General features: G+C 47.7%; 1 protein-coding gene across 1 annotated transcript in view; it reads right to left on the minus strand.

The window, feature by feature from the left end:
* Positions 1-8,980: 8,980 nt before the first annotated feature.
* Positions 8,981-21,285, minus strand: part of GABRR3 (gamma-aminobutyric acid type A receptor subunit rho3) — a 600,200-nt gene continuing 587,895 nt past the window's right edge. Inside the window, exon 9 of the mRNA XM_086936148.1 lies at positions 8,981-9,280. Coding sequence (XP_086792274.1) covers positions 8,981-9,280 — 300 coding nt within the window. The remainder of the gene's footprint in view (positions 9,281-21,285) is intronic.

The raw sequence follows: 21,285 nt of genomic DNA on the forward strand, positions 1-21,285 counted from the left end.
TACCATATGGAGGGTGTTCTGCTCTGAGAAGTTATCACAGGGACAAGGGCCTAACGATCCCTCTTTAAAAAAGCCTTTTGGATGCGATAGTAGCCATGGCAACATATTATACTTAAATCTAATTAACGTAAATAAGTGATAGGGTTTATTTATGTACGTTAGGTACGGCTGCATCTCCCTACCTAAACTTAACATAACAAAACTCCTCACTGAGGGTTTGGCTACTTCCATTTCCTCCCTTATTAACATTGATCTGTTCATAAACTGGTGCTTCAGGGCTCTAATAGCCGCCTTGCCAAGGGCTTTAGGAGTTAAAAATAAGCCAGAGCAACCTAGTGAGTCCATTTGTGTCTTAATATAATGGATCCACGGGATGTCAAGGCCTTTGTCCAAAGACACACAGTACTGAATGATCAACTGATTCAGGTTAGGTGGCGGCTGATTCAGGTTAGGTCTCATTACAGATACCAAGGAGCGGTTTGCTGCCCATCGGGATCGGTCATTGTGAGCCGCTTCCTAAGTAGGTACCTTTTTGGTCATCCACTGTATGATTCGCCACATTTCACTACACGCACTGAATCTAATTTACAATTTCAGGTGCTCTACACACCATCTCATCCTATCGAAAAGACCCCACAATGAGGAGCTAACAACCCTTCATATTCAGGGGTCGAAAAGTACACTACCACATACCCTCAAACCATAAGAATAGAAGAAGTCAATTTGTTTTGACCTATGTGTTATGATTATAGGAGAAATATGGACCTATATTAGGCTGTAAAGGTTCTACTGTACATAAATGAAATTGTGCCTATGTCACATCACCTTTACCCTGTCCATCACCTATCCAATCACTCCCATTTCCCTCTAAATCTTCTTTTCCTCTATTACACTGAGAGCACTGTAAATATCACATGCAATAAAAGTACATTGAAAGTAGTTACATGGATTTACATTAATGCTTTGAATTATAAGAGCATTTAATGAATGTTCTATTTAAAATAAACTTGTGTTCCTGATGAACTTAATCGGAACTCCCCTGTGGTGAATTGTGGATGTTAATGTAAAGTTATAGTTGACTACTTCGACCCTTTCTTGAACGTACTGCTTTTATGACCCAGGTCGGATAGTTTTATGGGTTCACCCCATTAAAACTTAACATTCTTCTCTACGGTAGGCCACTACTCTGGCCTGCTACCATGGAGCCCTCTATATGTCGATGTGCTGGGCCAGCCTCTTCAAGCCCAGGGTGCTCCTGCAGGTCAAAGGGCCATGCAGTGTTGTCCGCTCCTCTGGCCCGCTCCGAAAGTCTGTGTGGAGGCGGGGATGTCCCGAGCTGTGATCTGTAGGGGTTGGAGGCGGCTGGGGCCAGTCCAGGCCCACTCACATGGTGATACAGCCTTGCCCCACTTGCCCCACTCTGCCGTCTACAAATGCCGCCGAGCAAGGAGGCACCCCAGACTACCTCCTCTGCAGCAGGTGCCCCCTGGGAGAGAACGGGCTCACCGGCAAAGTGCCAGTCAGGAGGAGTTGAATGTACCTGTGCTGCGGGGGCAACAGGTGTGCAGCGAACTCAAAATGGCGGCTGCTGGCCGCTTCCATCGGCCTTAGTATTCCAGCGGCACAGATGCAGCAGATAAGGCTGGCTGGAGCATGGACACTTGCCATCCAGGCTCCGGTAGGCTCCAGGGGCAGGTAAGAGCACCTCCAGTGCTTTCAGATGCAGCACGGTGGGCTGGGGAGGACGGAGCGCGAAGGAGACATGTCCTACTCCATTGCCACGCCCCCAAGAGTAATATAAAAAAATGTTTTAAATTGTCTGCTACCTTTTTAGATATCAGCTCTTAGTATGAGGAGTCAGTGTTTTATTCCCGAGTTAGGCCTATGTAGCGAAGCATCTTATTTCTCACATTGTCCTCACAAATAATATTTCCAGCTGTGACCTTTTGCACACATTTGCACCCATGACAATGTTGGATTAGTTTCTCTGAGAGTAAACTTGTTTTTAAATCTAGCTTCGCACAACATTACCACAATGCCCTTAATGTTATGTAACTTCATCCACAGGGTGACAGGGCTATCTACATATCCATAACATCACTAATCTGTTTTCTATTATAAAAGATGAGCATTCTGATAGATTAGTAGAGGAGGTACTTCTGCTGACACCAAGGGTACTTGCATGCTGAGAAATCTCCACGCATCGGTCTGATATCTTGTGAGGGGTGTCCAGTTTGTGACCCAGATGGGGTCCTTTACTCTATCCCATCAGGTAATAGGACTGGATCTTCTGTTGGGGGATTCTTGGCTCTACACATACACACACTCTAGGTACACTTAGGGTAGTGTTCGCATAGTAGGAGTACTCTAGAATTACTGCCTATATATACATTGTTTAGCACCATGGTAGAATGACATCTACTATGTACACTTTTGGTGCTTGTAATCACATTTATCTGCTTCTGTCTTATAATCATTGCAACACACAAATTTTATGTACGAATAACATTGGTACAATAAATATTATTGAAAATGTCCCACTGTGTATTCTCTTTATATTTTTCTGAGAATACAGGAGCTCAAGTGACTGAGCGAAAGGTTCTGCACTGTTTCCACGATCCCTAAGGGATCATGGTTGTCATGTTCAGTGGTTGCCAGAAAACCATTTGCTCCCTTGTATGTTAGGGGGCCTTACGGGGGCACTGTGAGCTAGCTGGTCTATAGGCCAACATATCCAGTGGGGGTGTCCGGAATCAGGCTTGACACCAATCCCTTAGTTTATGTTGTCCAAACAATGTGCAGGTCCTACGGATTGCTACACTGCTACTGGGCGGGTCCAAAAATGGGGCATGAATGGCCCAAGGCCTAGAGTAACACCTGGCCCCAGCCAGGCACAGGTTGGGGGAAGGTATGACTGAGGTTATGATGGCTCAACGGACGCTGGGACGCTGCTGTACACTCGCTGTCATCCATCCCACCACCTAAACTTGACAGCACGGTAGGAGAGTGTGACAACACAGAAGGTTCTGTGGGCCGGTTGACTAAGGCCAAAAAAAAATGGCACAGATGTGACCCTGAAGCATTGAGACTTTATACAAGCACCTCCACATTCAGTTGATTTAATCAGTTGCGAAAGGTATATGTGAGATAACAATCCCAGGCATACAATTAAGAAAATGGCACACTAGATTAAGGCAAACACACAACTAATTCAATATGAAAAAATACATTTTTAATATGATAGAAATATATAATAAAAATCAATACATTGATCCAAATTGATAAAATAACATTGTACTAATACATATGTTGTCACAATAAAAAGTATTATAAGAAGACCAGATGGTTTCCTGTTGACGCGTTTCGACATACACACTATGCCTTCATCAGGACTTTAACCAACATATTTCTTTTAAAAATAGTAAAGTTGTTTTTAGACTGGTATAGGGTTTGATGGACAAATTTCAAAATTCCAAATTTAATTTGTCGAACATCATTATTTTCGAGTGAATTCTAATACCACGGGAAACGGAACAGCGATATCTTCAAGTTTAAAACTTATTTTCGGAGTTTTTTCTAAAGTGTAAAGCGTTTTGCCGTGATGGTTCCAATTCAAACTAAACGTATCGGGAAAGGTTGTATTACTTATTCGGCCATTCTCAAGAGGCGTGGGCACGATATATCGATAGTGGCACGTTAGTACGATGATTCAAAACGGAAGAATGCTGTTTTTATTGTTTCAGGGATTCCAGCCCATACATGCGGTACATCGGTAAATGCACAAAAGTGCGACGTGTCTGTATACACCTTCTAACGCTTCCGTTTTCCACACGGAAAAAAAAAAATCAGTTGCGAAAGGGCCATGTTGCTCTGGGAAGTTCTGGGCAACGTAAACTCCCCAGCTGCCTGACACTGGCTCTTTTTGTGGGGTTTGCATTGTTTGTTTCTCTGTTGCTCAATAAACAGTGCAGCCTGGGCTGGGGTGCATTAGAGTCTGTTTGTATGTGGGAGCTCAGGCTGGTGCTTCGTGAGCTGTTTGCATGCTGAGTTCTGGAAGGGCCCCTTTGTATCTTGGGAAAAGACCTACTGTCTACTCTTCGCCCGGAGGGATCCCTAACCCCTTTTGCAGCATTCCTCTCCAATTAATATCCCTGTAGCTTCCCACAAGGTCATTTTTTGTTCATATTCTTAATGCCAACATAACTAGTTTTGTGATTTTTATGGTAAATTTGAACCATCCCTAGTTCTGATTTAAAATGTGCACATACCTAACTTTAAACTGTGTAGTGCGTGCTGTACCAGAGTCATGTTGGCGACACAGCTTGGGGGCAGACGATGTGAAAGACATTGTTGATAATTGAATCTGACCCATGAAACCATAGGACATTTTCTGGATGCCCATGGAGGAGTGGAGGGGTTTCGTTAACAGCAGTGGGAGAGCAATATTGAAATGTGCTCCAAAACATGTGTGAAACACTTGCCGTACGACCGCTCTGTAATTCTTTTCATGTTACAACTGGGTAAAGGGGATATTAAAAATCATTCACTACAACAAGGTCAGCTGTCACATTGTGTTGTAGTCAGTTACTGGTGACATATTCACTTATAAACATAAAACTGAAAGAGCATGTTTCACCTGATGAAAAAATAATCTATAGTATGTTAGTATAGAGACTATCAGGCACATGCAGCAAGGTAGGATTTTGCAAGTCCCTAATTGCGATAATTAAGGAATCGCAATTAAGGACTCGCAAAAGCCTATGCATGTAGGAATCGCTATAACAATAGTGATTCCTACACATTCCTTATTTGCGACTCGCAAATTGCGAGTAGCAAATATGGAATGGCTTCCCATTCATTCCTATGGGTCTATGGGCCCATAGGAATAAATGGGAAATTGCATGCGCAATTTGCGAGTACCAATAGGTCCTCGCAAATTGCGCATGCAATTTCAGGGTGCAAGGGTGTCAAAAGGACACCCTGTTGCACCCCTAAAATTGATCTGTGCACATATGTTGGGCACACACATGCCCAAAGGGCATGTGTGTGCGCAACATGAAACTTTGAAACTTTGAAAAATGCACAAAAGTGCATTTTTCAAAGTTTTGGCAAATTACCATGAAGTTCAACTTCATGGTAATTTGCGCCCCTTATTAGCGAAATCGCTACTTTTTTACTTTACTGCATTGCATTTAAGGAATCTCAATTTGCGATTCCTAAAATGCAATCCCAATTTAAGTAATCACAATTTAGAGATACTTAAATTGCGATTTTTGCATTTGGGATGATGCATCCCAAATGCAAAAATACTGGTCGCAAAGGGGCAGATTCTGAGACTCTGCCAGTTTGCAGCCGGTTTATCTTTTGATGCATGTGCCTCCAAGCCTTTTCTGATTTTCAAATCCTAGTCCCCTCAGGGTTAAACCCCACTGTGTCAGTTTAACGTGTACTCTTTTGACGTGCTGTCTTGTGTCAGGTTAACCACAGCCTGTGCGTTTCTGATCACTTTTGTCCGTTTTCATTTGATGTTTAGCCTGACAATAATGAGGCGTATATTGGATTCGTATAAGACACCTCTTCCTTTATTTTTAGTATCCAGATTTTATGACGAACACGCATTCCTCAAAATTGACAAGAAATGAAGGGGATCTTTTTTCCGTTGTTACCTGGATGTTTTTTTAACTTCGGCCCTATTGAATTTTCACTTCTCAATGTAGTGGAATATGGAATGATTAGCCACGTATATTGTCTGTCTTTCCAAATCAAATTCTTCTTCCTAGACTGTTCCCACATGCTCGCTTGATGTTAACAGAAGCAAACCTTATCTTGCAGTAGGGCATTTTGTAGCACAAGAATGTCCGACAACCAGATTCATAGCACCTTTTCAGGACTACTATTCAGTAGGTGAATAAGTTCCATTTATTTAATGTAACTTTATGTGGATGTCCTGAAGATATGACTTTGACTTGGGCCTTCTCATCCCATGTGGACACTCCTGTTTTAGCAGATGTCGATTGTCAATCATTGTCACATCTGTAGCATTACTTTCTTTGCTTCCATACTTGGTACTGGGTTGGCATTGTTGCTAGCAGTGTAAGACATTTGGACTCCAGTACCTGGCTAATTTTCTACACAGACTGTTCTGAACCCACATTAATTTCTAAACTAGATAGTATGCTTAATCTTGTAGCCCCAGCCTCTCTGTTCCCTGCAGAGCCCAGTGAACAAACAGCAGAGAAGATATATTACCTTCCTTTTACATATTTACCTTCCATATTCATATGTATCTTTATATTTATTTCATTACTCCTAATTCAGCATCTCCAATGCACTACCTTATATATCTCCCCCATGCCTCTCTCGTTATATCCTCTACATCCACTCTCTGACTCATCCCATATCTCATTCTACCACATGCATTACTTCTGTCCCACCACCTTTACATTAAATACAGAGATAATATACACTGTTTGTATCTATGTTGTAATTGTAGGTCGTCATATAAGGTCACATTCTGTTGTGGATCTTTTATTTGGTAATGAACTAAAACAAGCTTTGGTAAAATCATGGAGAGTGTTAAAAATGTTGTCTTTCGCATTATTTTCTCACTAGTGTGCAAGGATGCTCTCGAAGAATGATACCATGTGGGTTGTGTTTTTGCAACTTTGTCATGGAGCAGTCCATGGGGTCTACAGTGTTTGGTCCTTTCTTCGCATCTTTGCCAACCTGTTTCAAAGTGTTTTTTTTATATTGATCTAGTTTGTAATAACAACATGCTCGTCAGAATAAAGAAGCCAGAAGACTATGCTCTGGAAAACAGAGCGACTGTCCCAAAAGTCACTGTAATAACTGAAAGCCAAATTGCTAAACATCTTGTCACTAAGACCCACTAGAAATTGAGAGAGCCACCTAATAGTGACAGCCTATGCCAGGTGTCTATCGCTGAGACAATGACATGCTTCAAAAGAAAACGTGAGGAAGAAAGAAAAGGATGAGGTACATGATTTCGTACGTGCCTTAGTGCAATCTGAAACCAGTTTAGACTAAGCAGATTGACCACTTTTGAATCTGTTCCCCAAGCGTTCATCAGCATGCAAACAATCCCAAAAGCAACAAAAGTGTTTGACAAATACCTACCAGACGCGTTCCTCGTAGAAATTGAACATATGTCAGAGTTACTTCAAGATGATGTAAGGTCTCTGTCACCATTGATGAAACTCGAGAGGTGCAATGGCAGTGCTAATCAAATTTTATGATGCAAAAAATGGATGGTTCCGATGCACCATTATGGCAGATCTAGGTGTATTGGAAACATGCAACACAGTGTCACTTGAAATGCTGCTGCAAAACGTTCTTACCAAGTTCAACAAAGATTGGAGTGATTCATTTGTATTTGCAGTGATTCAGGTACGTATATGAAAAAGTTGTGTGGTGGCCTGTCAAACTCGATACTTGAGCTAAAGTGCTTCCCTGTAAAAGATATTTGCCATTTGCTAGATGGTATGCTGAAAGCATCCTTACAATCTTCAGAGTTAATGAAGAATGCGATTGACCTTGTAGTCCATTCTGGTGCACTGTTTCATTATGCGTGGGAACTAAGACAAAAATATATCTTATTTTGTGCTTTATGTGACATCAAAGAAAGAGTCATACCAAGTGTGCCATATAGCTGGCGGTTCTCAGTCCTGGAAGCCGTGGATGCTCTATTATCTATGTGGCGACCGTTTACATAACATTTTCATAGTGATGATGCCAGAGGCAAGAAATGTGAGCGTCTCAAGTCACATATTGATAGTGATGTGAAAAAAGTACAGTCTTTTGCATTCTTTGATTTTCACAGAAAACATGACTGCTGTAGTGGGCATAATAAAAAAACTAAAGTCTGAAAATACCCTTGCCTACCAAGTCTTTAGCGTAAATGGTGTAGATGTAAAACATCTCCTTGAGAGTAGGCTGGGCACCACTTTTAGTGACTATGGAACTGCAACATGTTCCATGTTAGAATGCTTGCCACTTGGTGAGCGAAGAAATGTTGAGGAGAAATTCAGGAAATTATATTTTAGAAGGCATGAGAAATGAATTGCAATGATGCATATAAATGTCCCTTCACCAACCTTGGCATTTGAAGTCAATGAAGCCTCATTGTGGTACTCTTTACAACTTCTAGTTCCCTTCCGTAACAGGGAATTTTCTCCAGACTATGAAAAGTACTGCTTCATTTATGACTGCTTCAATGACTCTGAAGGCATATGCGCCCAGTTCAAAGCATATGTTGCAGAACCTGTCCCAGAGAATCTCAATTTTCAGGTGCACCAGTATTGACATGGAAGGCTAAGTCAGTGGCCAGAGTTAGCAAATTGTGTATTGGCTGTTTTGGCATTGCCCATCTCAAATGTCAGTGTTGAGACGGCCTTTTCACAGATAAAAGTTTCCATGGGAAGGAAAGAGAGAGCATGCATGGCCAAAGACTCACTGAAGAAATATTGTATGGTGCACTACAATAAGTTTGATTTGTAAAAATTTATTTGGACCGCATATACACTGTACATTCACTGTCTATATACCATGCATTATCAGTGCAGAAAGCAAGCAGTCATAAAAGCAAAGTGTTCCATAAACACCAGAAAAACAATGTTTCTGTTGGTTCTTTATGGCATGAAAATGTGTAACTACTAATAGAAACTGAAAACAGGAAAGCCAAATTATGTCTCAGTGCTATTCTTTCTATGAGCACAGATGGATATGTCGTTCGACACTAAAACAGACTTCATATTTAAAAGAGATATTTAGCCACAAGTGGAAGATTGCATTCATAAGAAAGAGTCTGTTGAAAGGGGGAACAGGTTTAGGCACAATTCAGAATTTTACCTTGAGTATAAGAGCTGTGTGTCTGAGTGTGCTTTAGGAGTAAATATTTAGATTACTGACTTAAAGGCCACAAAAAGGTTGACACATAGATAAATCCATAATCACATGTAATTTATTTTGATACATACAGACCCCAGTAGAAAATGTTAAAAACTATATACACTGTAGGAAAAATAATCCTAGAATATGTATCAATCACATGATTGTTCTGTAAAATTATTCGGCCAACGTTTGCTCTCAACGATCTCTTCCTTCTTACACGAGCAGTGTCTAGGCTGGGGACGCTGGCTGCCCTTCCCCTCAATGAGGCGTCTTCTGAATGGACAGAGTAGTCCATATCAATATCGCTGTCACGGTAGCAGCCGTCAAATGCCATTGCCTGCACAGCTTCAAGGTTCAGCATTGTGGAATTCTAAAAATAGAAAACAAATGAAAGTATGAGTGCCTTTCCATTATTCATAATTTTTTTAGGATTATATACCTGTACTAAGTACATGAATAGAGTCTGGAGATTAAGAAGGAATGCATAAGGTTGTTTGACAGGTTGCATATAAGCTAAATGCGTCAGAGGTTGCGTTGGTGACATTTGCAGTTTATTTGTATAGAAGAGTAGTGATATAGATCCACACATTTTTTGTTGCGTTTGGTTCTTTAGTGCTGCAGTCGTCTTTCACTTTGCAATTTCCGTGGTATTTGGAAAATAAGGGATTTATACAAGGTTTAAAATCTAGTTATTTACTATTCTCTTTCTAACAAGTTGGCTTCATGCCCAAGGTATGAGAGAAGAACCCTTCTCACAAGTATTTCTGCAAGGTTCATCAATCGAGCAAGGGTGAGCGGAGGCTTCTGATTAGGCTGTCACTTTCTAGATTTATTGTACTCCAGCAGACATTCATATCGTTATAATTTACATCAAAACTACATTTCCCATGAACACAGGGAATTTGGAAACAAAAAATATCCCAACAGTATTGGCCAATCCCAAACCAGGACTCCTCATATCTTCCTTCGTAGGCACTCTATCCTCCTCTTTCTTCGCTGCTCTAGCAGCATACAGATGAGTGTTTTTCTTACCTGATATTTCTGACTGATTTTCTAATGTTAAACGCTTTGTTTGTGGCTCATGCGGCAATGTTTTTGTAGTGCGCTCATTAGTGCTGGTGTTTCAGTTTATTGTCAACTGTGCCTTTGTCGCTACCGCGGGAGCGTTTTCTCTGCTCCTTTCTCGGTTACGGCGTGTTGACTGAGGTTCTGTGCGCGGGTGGCCTCCAGCCGCTAGGGGACCACGCGCCTTTCGCTGCTGCTCCTTAGAGCTTACCCCCCTGTGGGCGCGAGTCGTCGAGTTCCGCCTTCATGCATTTGACAGTTTGAACGGCTCGAACAGACTCGCGCGACCACGGGGGAAGAGATTACTGTTTAACATTGCAGCGTTTGGGCTAATCTTATTTCAGAGCCCCTGCCTGGAGCCTGAACACCCGCGTTGCGGGTAAGACACAATTATATTAAAGGAACCGGTCCAGGCAGAGTTAGTGACATTTTACCTCACAATTAGGAAGTTGCTGGGTCCCTGTTTTCTTTCTGTAGCGCCATTAGGCGTGGGCTGATTTTATAAGGGTTCTGCCCTTACTGGATCCCCTTTAATAATTTTATTCAGCTATCTGATTGTACTCATTATGGAATATGAAGAGTACTATGAGGAGGAGGAGGAGGAACAGGTCATGTACCTACCAGTGGATGACCATTTTTGTCAGGTTATGGATTCCTCCATATTGAAGGCCGTGTCCTGGGTGTTTGCGCCGCTGGAGAAGATTGATTTACTTCAGACACAATGCCAACCCCTCAGTCAGAGGGAAGATCTTTCGGGGCAGGTGAGTCCCCTACCTCCAGGCCAACCATCCATGAGTGCGGTAGAACCTAAACGGAAGCGCTCCGAGGATGCGGGGATAGATTGAGACGCTTTTTTCATGCTTAAAGAAGGTGTTTTTGGACGCCAAGACTTCTGAGCCCTCTAAGAAACCGAAGGAGCCTCCAGCTGAATCCTCTGGGGTTCACTATGACGTAGTTACTCTAGACCTAGATGAATCCCCTCACACTTCAGGTGGGGATGGTGAGCCGGAGCGCCCGTGGCGCCCCTCTCATCCCACTCAGTTGACATCCTCGGGTCGTAGTGCAAACATGCTCAATCCGGACGAGTTACTACATCCTCAGCCGTCCCAATGGGTCCCAGCCGCCAAGGTGGCGGCCTATATGGCGGCCAGGCTACATAAACCTTTAGACCAAGAAGTGCGTAGTTGCCTTTGGACAGAATGCCCGTGTCCTACCTTGGAAGGTAAGGTCGCGGTTACTCCAGAGATTGACCCCAAGATGTCCACCTTTTTGGCTAAATTTGTGAAGGACCCCAAGAAAGGCATAGATCGCTCCTGGCGAGCGTGCCAAGATAAACTCTTGGACACAGCGGGCCACGGGCTCTCTGATTTCCCCGGACACGCTCTCGAGTTGGGCCCAGAGGGCGATTATTTTCCTAGGAAATGCTAATGTGGCCATTTCAACTGAGAGACGGAGGTCTATTCTGATTAAAATAGATCCTAAGTTAGGTGAACTAGCCATGTCTGAGGCAGGACCAATTGCGGAAGGTAATCTCTTCGGAGATCCGCTCGTCAAAGAACTTGGCAAGTTCGTGCACGTATTTAACTCCTTAGATAAGGCCCAAACGTCAATTAAGCGTATCATTACCCCCCGTGTTTTTGGCGCGACCGGTGGTGGCAGGGGGCGCAGACCCTACAGTAGAGCCTTCTATAAGCAAGGCGAATCCCACAGGGGACAATACCAGGATCCTGACAAGTTCGGAAACTTGTATCCGACCAGAGGTTTTTCCCGCCGCCGCGGTGGCAGAGGCAGAGGAGACAGAGGATACAATAATGAAAGAGGTGAGAGTTCAGAATACGAACAGTGTGAGATTGGGGGCAGGCTTCAGTGTTTTCTTCGCAATTGGTCTTTGCTTACCTCGGATGCTTGGGTCTTGCAAACCGTCAGGGGGTTTCAAATAGAGTACTCAGGTCTTCCCACGCAACCCCTTTGGCCCAAGCCTATAGCCTTTACACAGGCCCAGAGTGTCTTGATAGACAACGAGGTTGCAGACCTACTGCGGAAAGGTACCATTACTCAGTCTTCCCTACACCCTCAGGGATTTCTCAGCAATATTTTCCTGATGGAGAAGCAGGACGGAGGCTATCGCCCAGTGATAAATCTCAAAGAGTTCAACGGGTGGCTTATTTACCGCCATTTCAAAATGTAGGGCATTCACTTCCTACGGGATCTGCTTCAGGAAGGAGACTGGATGGTCCGTCTGGACCTGAAGGATGCCTTCCTTATGATCCGATTTTTGCTCCACACAGGAGTTTTCTTCAGTTTCAGTGGGGCTTGCAGGTTTACGAGTTCACTTCCCTTCCTTTCAGGCTGTCCTCCGCTCCGTGGTGCTTCACCAAGGTGATGAAACCGTTGGTGGAGCGCCTCCGTTCGGAGGGCATCTGATTGATAATCTATCTAGACGACATGCTCCTCTTGAACCAATGTCCGCTGAGGTTGATGGTCCACCTACAAGAGGTGGTGTCCCTCCTGGAGTCGCTAGGGTTCATTATCAACGAGAGCAAATCAGACCTTCTCCAGTCTCAGAGAATGCCGTTTCTGGGCTTCATGATAGCCTCGGTGGTGGCCACCTTGTCCCTCTCCTCTTGCAAATTATCCAAGATCAGACATGAGCTGAAGCGCACTCTGGCATGGCCAACGATTTTGCTACGACACCTGGCCAGGGTGGTAGGCCTTCTGTCGTCATCAATCCAAATGATATTCCTTGGACCCCTTCACTACAGGGCCCTTCAGCGCCTCAAAGCCTTTCACTTGCGCAAAGGTCTCACCTAGTCACAGGCCGTTCCCCTCACAGAGGAGGCGAGAACGGAGTTGCAGTGGTGGATCGAACATATGGAGGCATGGAACGGTCGGGCGATTTTCGGCTCCAAGCCAGATCTGGTAAAAGAGTCCGATGCCAGTGGTGCGGGCTGGGGCACGTGTTGCGGCGCTGTATCTACCGGCGGAAGATGGTCATCTGCAGAAAGAACCCTTCACATCAACTGCTTGGAGCTGAGGGCAGGTTCATTTGCAGTAAAATGCTGGACGAAGGATAAGATTCAAAAGATGGACAATGTAGCAGCAGTACGCTACATCAACCACCTCGGGGGGACCCGGTCCAGAGCATTATCCAATCTAGCCCGCGATCTGTGGGAATACTGCCTGTCCAACCAGATATCCCTGTCAGTAGAGCCCCTTCCTGGGTCATCCAACCAGGTGGCAGACTGGTGCTCTCGCCACTGGAAGGACACCAGCCTATGGCAACTTCATCCCAATGTTTTCAGGAACATCCAGGCCCGATGGGGTCCGTTCTCCGTGGACCTCTTTGCCTCTTGACTTGACACACAACTGAAACGTTACTACAGTTAGCACCCGGAACTGGAGGTATCAGCAGTGGATGCTTTTCTTCAGGATTGGAGCAAGGAAAGGGGTTACGCGTTTCCCCCCTTTGGAATGATCATGAGATTGTCAACCCAGGCGAGGAGACAGCCGGCCAATCTGGTGGTGATTACCCTGATATGGAGATTGCAAGCCTGGTTTCCAGTTCTGATGGAACTTTCCTGGGATTTTCCAATCCCCCTACCCTCGATCCCGGTCTCCTCAGGGATCCTCAAGGGAATCTTTACCGGCTTCTGGCCATCGGCAGCCTGGGTCTGATGGCCTGGCGGGTTACCGGCAGCGCTGGAAAGTCCCGGGCCTTTTGGAGGATGCGTTCAGTCTGCTTGCCAAATCCTGGGCTTACAGCAAAAACAAGAGATATCCATCAGCCTGGACTTGATGGAGTAGTTGGTGTCTGCGACAACAAGTGGATCCGATGGGGGCGGACATTTTCCATGTGCTTAACTTCTTATCCTCATTGACAAAAGAAGGTTTGGCATACAGGTCTATAAATACCTTTCGATCAGCAATCTCGGTGGGACACATTCCTCTGGATAATCACCCGATTGGGAAACATCCTTTGGTCTGCAAACTATTGAGGGGCATCAGGTTATCGGTCCCTCCGGAGCCCCGCTACTCAGTTTTGTGGATGTGAACAAAGTTCTGAACTTGTTCCGAGAGTGGTCTCTAATAAATATTTATCGAGGAAGCAAATATCAGCTAAACTCACGATGTTGCTGTGTTTAATTTCTTGTGGCAGGGTCTCGGACGTGAGAGCCTTAGATCTTACAGGCCGTGTCTTTACTCCGATAGTCACCTTTCACATTTCTAGGTGCACCAAGTGCAATTCGCGATCTGTATCATATCCTGCCTTTCCCGATGTTCCTAAGTTATGTGTGGTTAGAGAACTCAAAGCCTATGAGGTGGCAACCATATATATACGCCCACAGGGCATCAAGCAGTTGTTCATTGCTCTCAGGAAACCACACGGGGCAGTTTCGTCCCCCACTATTGAGAGATGGGTACGCTGGGTTATACAGGAGGCTGGTATGGATATCTCCGGTTTTGGAGCTCACTCTGTAAGGGGTGTTATGGCATCCAAGGCTTTTTCCCTGGGGGCTAGTCTAGGAGACATATTGAATTCCGCAGACTGGTCCTCGGACTTCACCTTCAAAAGATTTTATTTTAAGCCAGTCTCGTTACAGCCAGCCATTTTTTGTTGGACATGGGACTCTGGGTGCCTTAATGCTGCTGAACAGTGCTGAGGTGCAGGTGCTCTCTCCTAACAACATGGTTACCACAGGCCCCTGCTACTGCGGTGTGGCCACTGTCCTATCTGCCCACTAGTAGTTGGGATAAGGCTGGGACTTAATGCTACTGTAACTTTGACCGCCCTTCCTCATGTCACCATAGACAGACACCACGGAGTCCCCAGAGCCTTCTAGAACCTTCCAACCCCCCAGGTTGGTGCCAGAACTTGCCACCTTTTTGAAGGGTCACCTGACCTATGGGTATAAAAGTAAAGGAGGGAAACCTGACAAGTCAGTTGCACTACTGGATCTGGGGACCCTCCGCTGGAGTGAAGGCTGCTGAGCTAGGGGTATGCTACACTACTGAGGCTGACTGATCCTAGGACCTGCTGCCCCAAGTCAGATGAGTTACCCTGCCTGCCTGCTGACCTTGCCCTGCGTGAGGGGATCCAGGGACACCAGCTCCAGTGTGCCTGCCCAGGGTTACCATAATCTTTTCCCCGACAAATAACCCCTGCCATCCATTGCCAGCACTGAGACTGGGAAGCACTGTGGACCTGACACCTGAAACTCCCCAACCCGTGCTGTGACTGCTAAGCGCTGAGACACTGTGAAGCGCTGTGAGCCTGGGAGTAATACTGCCATCTGGAAACCCCTGAGGTACGATAACTGCGCTGTGACCTGGAAGCGTGTCAAAATCAGAAACACTGTCGCCGAAATCACTGCCGCGGCCCAGGACCTGATCGTGCAACGTGGCGCTGCGGTAGGAGTGAAGCGCTGCTGCGCCCCGAGCCCCACCTCGAGCGCAAGCGCTGTGGCGAAATCACCGCCATGGCCCAGGTGCCGCTGGAAGAGAACGCTGCAGATCGTGATCACCTCCGTGGCCCCTGAGGCAAAGGGGGGGGGGGCTGCTGCGGTTACTGCCAGGTCCGCGCTGAACCGAGCGCGCAAAGGGGAGCATTGTCGTGCAACCGGGGCGCCAGCCGCGTCATCGGTCGCACCCTCAGGAAGCCGCACTCAGATTAGTTCCTGGGCCCCGAGTCGAGCAGGAAGCCCGGAGCCCGCCCTGGCCTCGGAGAGGGAAGCGCGGAGGAGAGTGGGGGCCCTGACCGACCCCGACCGGGTCTCCAGAAGCAGTGGGAGCTGAGAGAGAGTCTGCCTCCCCCAGTCCAAGCCCCGAGTGTAGGAAGGAGCGGGCTGATGGGGGAGGAGGTGGCCTGCGCCTGCCAGAGCCGGGGCTGCTGCGAGGTCTGCATTTCCCCCCAAGACTAGAGTGGTGAGTCGGGGAGGTCGGGGGCCTCGCTCCCCATGAGACGGAGGGGGGTACCCGCTGCGGTTGCACCGGAGTCCACGTAGAGTGACTTTGTTCCCATGTGGGACTTGCCTACCACTGCAGAGTGGCACATGGAAGGAGGGCCTACCCAGGAGGAATTCTGTTGGGCAGAGGGAGTGCCCCACCCTTGAGGCAATGCAGTGACAGGCCGAAGCCCAAGCAGCCGGAAATGCTGCTGGGAACTACCACATCTACTTGGAGGATGGCCTCCTTTATAGTGAGCCCAAGGATCCGGTACATGGGTCCTCAAGGGCCTTAGTGGCCCCCAATGCTATTGAGCCTTTTTGCTGGAGTTAACGCATGAGATCCCCCCTGGCGGGACACCTGGACCAAGATAAAAACTTTGCTTGTTTGGTCCCACACTTTTAATGGCCCCGGATGAGGATTGCCTCTGATGCCTTTTGCAAGACTTGCTTGACTTGCCAAGAAAGTGGGAAGACCGGGACCAAGTTGAAGGTTTCCTTGGAACCCCTACCGGACGTCGGTACCCCTTTTGAGAGAGTGGGCATCGACATTGCCAGGCATATAGATCCGCCGACCTCTCTGGACACCGGTTCATCCTAGTTCTGGTGGACCACAACACCCGGTACACGGAGGCCATCCCTCTGAGGACCATCCCTGCATCTGCGGTGGCGCGAGCCCTGATGGGGATTTTTACCCGGGTGGGTTTCCCCAAGGTCGTGGTGTCGGACAGGGGCACCAACTTTATGTCCGCCTATATGCAGGCCATGTGGAAGGAGTATGGGTGACTTACAAGTTCTTCACTCCTTACAACCCCAGTCCAACGGGCTCATCCAACATTTTAACAAGACCCTGAAAAGAATGATCAGGAGTCTGCCTGAGGACCTGAGGAAGAAGTGGGACGTCCTCTTGCCCTGTTTGTTGTTTTCCTACTGGGAGGTGCCGCAGAAGGGGCTTCAGCCCCTTCAAGTTTCTGTACGGACACCCTGTTAGGGGACCCCTCAGTCTAGTGAAGGAGGGGTGGGAGAAGACTCCTAGGAGGCTGCCCTGGGATGTGGTAAGCTACATGTTGGCGTTCCGCAGCCTGATGGCTAAGTTGTGGAAGGGGGCATCTGACAACTTGGAGGCCATCCAGGCAGTCATGAAAGAGTGGTATGACCGAAATGCCCATCCTGTGGAACTGGATACTGGACACAAGGTGTGGGTCATGGAGCCCGGAGAGCTTGCGCCCTCCAGGACCGGTGGACTGGCCCATCCGAGATACTGGAGAAGAAGGGCCAGACCACTTACATGGTGGATCTTAAGACTCCAAGGCAACCTCGCTGAGTGTTGCATGTCAACCGCCTCAAGCTGCACTATGAGAGATCTAAGCTTACCCTCCTGATGGTAACTGATGGCAGCGAAGAGGAGGAGAGTGGGCCTCTTCTGGCGTCCCAAGAGAAAGATAGTCCTCTCCCCGTTCCTGATACCGGAGCAACAGAGGGACTGCCGCCAGGTATTGGAGCAGTACTCATCCTTGTTCTCCCTCATTCCTGGTATCAACCACCTAGGTACCCATGTCGTGGACACCGGGGACAGCCCCCCTGTCAAGACTAAGTCTTATCGACTGTCAGACAAGGTGAAAACCAGCATCCAGCGTGAGGTCACTAAGATGCTGGAGCTGAGAGTGATCGAACCGTCCAGCAGCCCCTGGGCCAGTCTGGTGGTGTTGGTACCAAAAGCAGCCCTCCGGGCACCACACCTGACCTTCAGTTCTGTGTGGCCTATCGAGGACTTAACTCCATGACCAAGACTGATGCTCATGATACCTAAGTACCTTTGACCTCACGTCAGGATACTGGCAGATCGCCCTGACGGACGGAGCCAAGGAGAAGACTGCGTTCTCCACCCCAGAGGGCCACTTCCAATTTAGAGTGATGCCCTTTGGATTAAAAAACGCTCCTGCCACCTTTCAGCGGTTAGTAAACCAGGTGCTTTCTGGCCTAGAGGCCTTCTCACTGCCTACCTGGATGACATAGCTGTCTTCAGCAGTAGCTGGGAGGACCGTCTGGAGCATCTCCAGGAGGTGCTGCAGGCCCGGCAGCGGGCCGGCCTGACCATCAAGCCCAGCAAATGCCAGATCGTGGACCCACCAGGTGTCCTGAGACACCTGGTGGGTGGGGGTAAGGTGCAGCCCCTCCAGGTTTAAATCGAGACCATCTTGACTTGGGAGCCCCCAAAACCCAGACGGAGGTCAGGGCTTTCCTGGGCCTCACAAGTTACTACCGCCGGTTTGTCAAGGGGTATGGCACCATTGCGGCCCCCTTGAATGAACTCACGTCCAAGAAGCAACCGAGAAAAGTGATTTGGACTGAAGCTTGCCAGAAAGCTTTTGATTCCCTCAAGCAAGCTGTGTGCACTGCTCCAGTGCTTAGGGCTCCGGAATTCAGCAATGAATTTATTGTTCAAATAGACGCCTTCGAACATCTCATTAGGGCGGTACTCTCGCAACTCAACGAGGAGTGCCTAGACCAGCCTGTTGCCTTCATATCGTGGAGGCTACTCCCTCGGGCAAAACGTTGGAGTACTATCAAACGAGAAGCTTTTGCTGTGGTTTGGGCCTTGAAGAAGTTGAGGCCATATCTTTTTTCCTCTCACTTCCTGATTCAGACCGACCACCGGCCCCTTCGCTGGCTCATGCCTAAATTTTTGAGGTGGTTTATTTACTTCCAGGATATGGACTTCAGGGTGGAACACCGACCCGGAGTGGACCACACCAATGCTGACGGTCTCACTAAGTTCTTCCACTTTAGTGACGAGAACTCCCTAGAGGTTGGGTAGCTCTCCCCACTTTCAGCTGGGGGGGGGACGTGTGTTAGACCTGTCAGCCCTAGGTTAGTCTACCCCTAAATTTTTTTCCCCTTAGTCCCTCGTTACAGACCGCCATTTTTTGTTGGACATAGGACTCTGGGCGCCTTACCGCTGCTGAACATGCTGAGGTGCAGGTGCTCTCTCCTAACCACATGGTTGCCAGAGGCCCCTGCTACTGCGGTGTGGCCACTGTCCTATCTGCGCACTAGTAGTTGAGATAAGACTGAGGCTTAATGCTTCTGTAACCTTGACCGTCCCACCTCTTGTCACCATCGACAGACACCACGGAGTCTGCTTTCTAGAACCTTCCAACCCCCCAGCTTGGCGCCAGAATTTGCAGCCTTTTTGAAGGGACACCTGGGGGTATAAAAGTAAAGGAGGGGAACCTGACAAGTCAGTAGCACTACTGGACGTGGGGAGCCTCCGTTGGAGTGAAGGCTGCTGAGCTAGGGGAATGCTACACTACTGAGGCTGATGATGAATGTGGTGTTTTTTATTTAAAGGATGCTAGATCCCCCTTAAACTCATCCATTTTTTCTAATACTGATTCGTCCATGTTTTTTTGAAACTTTAAGTATTCACAGGTGCCCATCCAAGCTTCCTTGTAAATATGATTCATACACGAAAAGTAGTTCTCAGCAGCATCCTTTATTTACAACCCAATGCATTTCGAGCAATTACTTGCTCTTTGTCAGGGGTAGCTGTAATACAACATCACAAAATTCGCATTAATAATCAAGACACCTCATTAAACTCAAAATTCAGTTTAGTGTAGACATGGTGATCAGAATGATTTCATTGCATGGTTTAATTACATCAAAATACGTTCACTTTAAACTTCTCCCCTAGTGTTTTACCGGAGCTAAATGAGCCCCAGGGTGTGGAACGTTAATGTTGCGCTCACCACTAATGGGCACTACTGAGGCTGACTGATCCTAGGACCTGCTGCCCCAAGTCAGATGAGTTACCCTGCCTGCCTGCTGACCTTGCCCTGCGTGAGGGGATCCAGGGAAACCAGCTCCAGTGTGCCTGCCCAGGGCTACCATAATCTTTTCCCCGGCAACTAACCCCTTCCATCCATTGCCCGCGCTGAGACTGGGATGCGCTGTGGACCCGACACCTGAAACTCCCCAACCCACGCTGTGACTTCTAAGCTTTGTGACACTGTAAAGCGCTATGAGCCTGGGAGTACTACTGCCATCTGGAAGCCCCTGAGGTAAAATAACTGTGCTGTGACCTGGAAGCGATGCAAACTCCGAAACTCTGTGGCCGAAATCACTGCCGCAGTCCAGGTTCTGATTGTGCTACGAGGTGCTGCGGTAGGAATGAAGTGCTGCTGCGACCCGAGCCTCACCTTGAGTGCAAACGCTGTGGCCAAGATCACCACCATGGCCCAGGCGCCGCTGGAAGAGAACGCTGCAGATCACGATCACCGCTGCAGCTCCTGAGGCAAAGGGGGGGCCGCCGCAGTTACTGCCAGAGAGGCGCTGAGCCGAGTGCGCGAAGAGGAGCGTTGCCGGGCAACTGTGGCGCCAGCCGCATCATCAGCCATGCCCCCAGGAAGCCAAGCTCGGATTGGTTTCTGGGCCCCGACTCGAGCAGGAAGCCAGGAGCCCACCCAGGCCTTGGAGAGGGAAGCGCGGAGGAGAGCGGGAGTCCTGACCTACCCCGACCGGGTCTTGAGAAGCGGTGAGAGCTGAGAGAGAGTCTGCCTCCCCTAGTCATAGCCCTGAGTGTAGGAAGGAGCGTGCTGAAGGGGGAGGAGGCAGCCTGCGCCTGCCAGTGCCAGCCGCTGCTGTGAGGTCTGCCTTTTCCCCCAAGACTAATGCAGTGAGTCGGAGAGGTCAGGGGCCTGTGCCCACGTGGAGGCCGACCCCCCCCCCCCCATAACAGCGAGGATAGTCCTGGGGCCTCCTGGGGCCTGCGCACCTTGTCAGCATAGCCTACATGAATAATAACTGCCTGGGCAACGCCCCCCTCAGCGGAAGTGTCTCCTTTGACCCTGTATTGAAACTCTGCAGAAGACCTATTGCCTGCATTGAATATCCACAGAAGAGTTGGTGCCTATATTGTACCTCTGCTTAGGAATGCTCACTTGTGTTGAATAGGTGCAGGAGGCATGGTGCCGAAATTGAATATATGTCTGCCTAACAATCACTACCTGTACTGCACACCGGAATAGAGCATGTACCTGCAATAGGGGTGTTACCTGCCATGTATATAGATCTACCTAGGAAGTGTAATGACTATATCTCTGCAATATGAATGTTGCCCAAATTGAATATGTCTGCATAAGAATTGTTATCTGTATTGACCTGAAGCTACAAAAACCTGTTTACACTGCATACTGATAGACCTTTGCGTTTTCATCCCTGACCAGAAGTCAGTCCTGACCTGCTTCTAGTCCCGGGCAGCCCAAAATGGTTGCTGCCGACAAGGGACACATTTCTACCCTCCTTCTGCTGAGCCAGGCTCGAGCAGAGGAAGGTGGAATAATGGTCATCCTATCACAGGGAGGTG

The sequence above is a fragment of the Lissotriton vulgaris genome, chromosome 8 (assembly GCF_964263255.1).
Source record: "Lissotriton vulgaris chromosome 8, aLisVul1.2, whole genome shotgun sequence".
NCBI lineage: Eukaryota > Metazoa > Chordata > Amphibia > Caudata > Salamandridae > Lissotriton > Lissotriton vulgaris.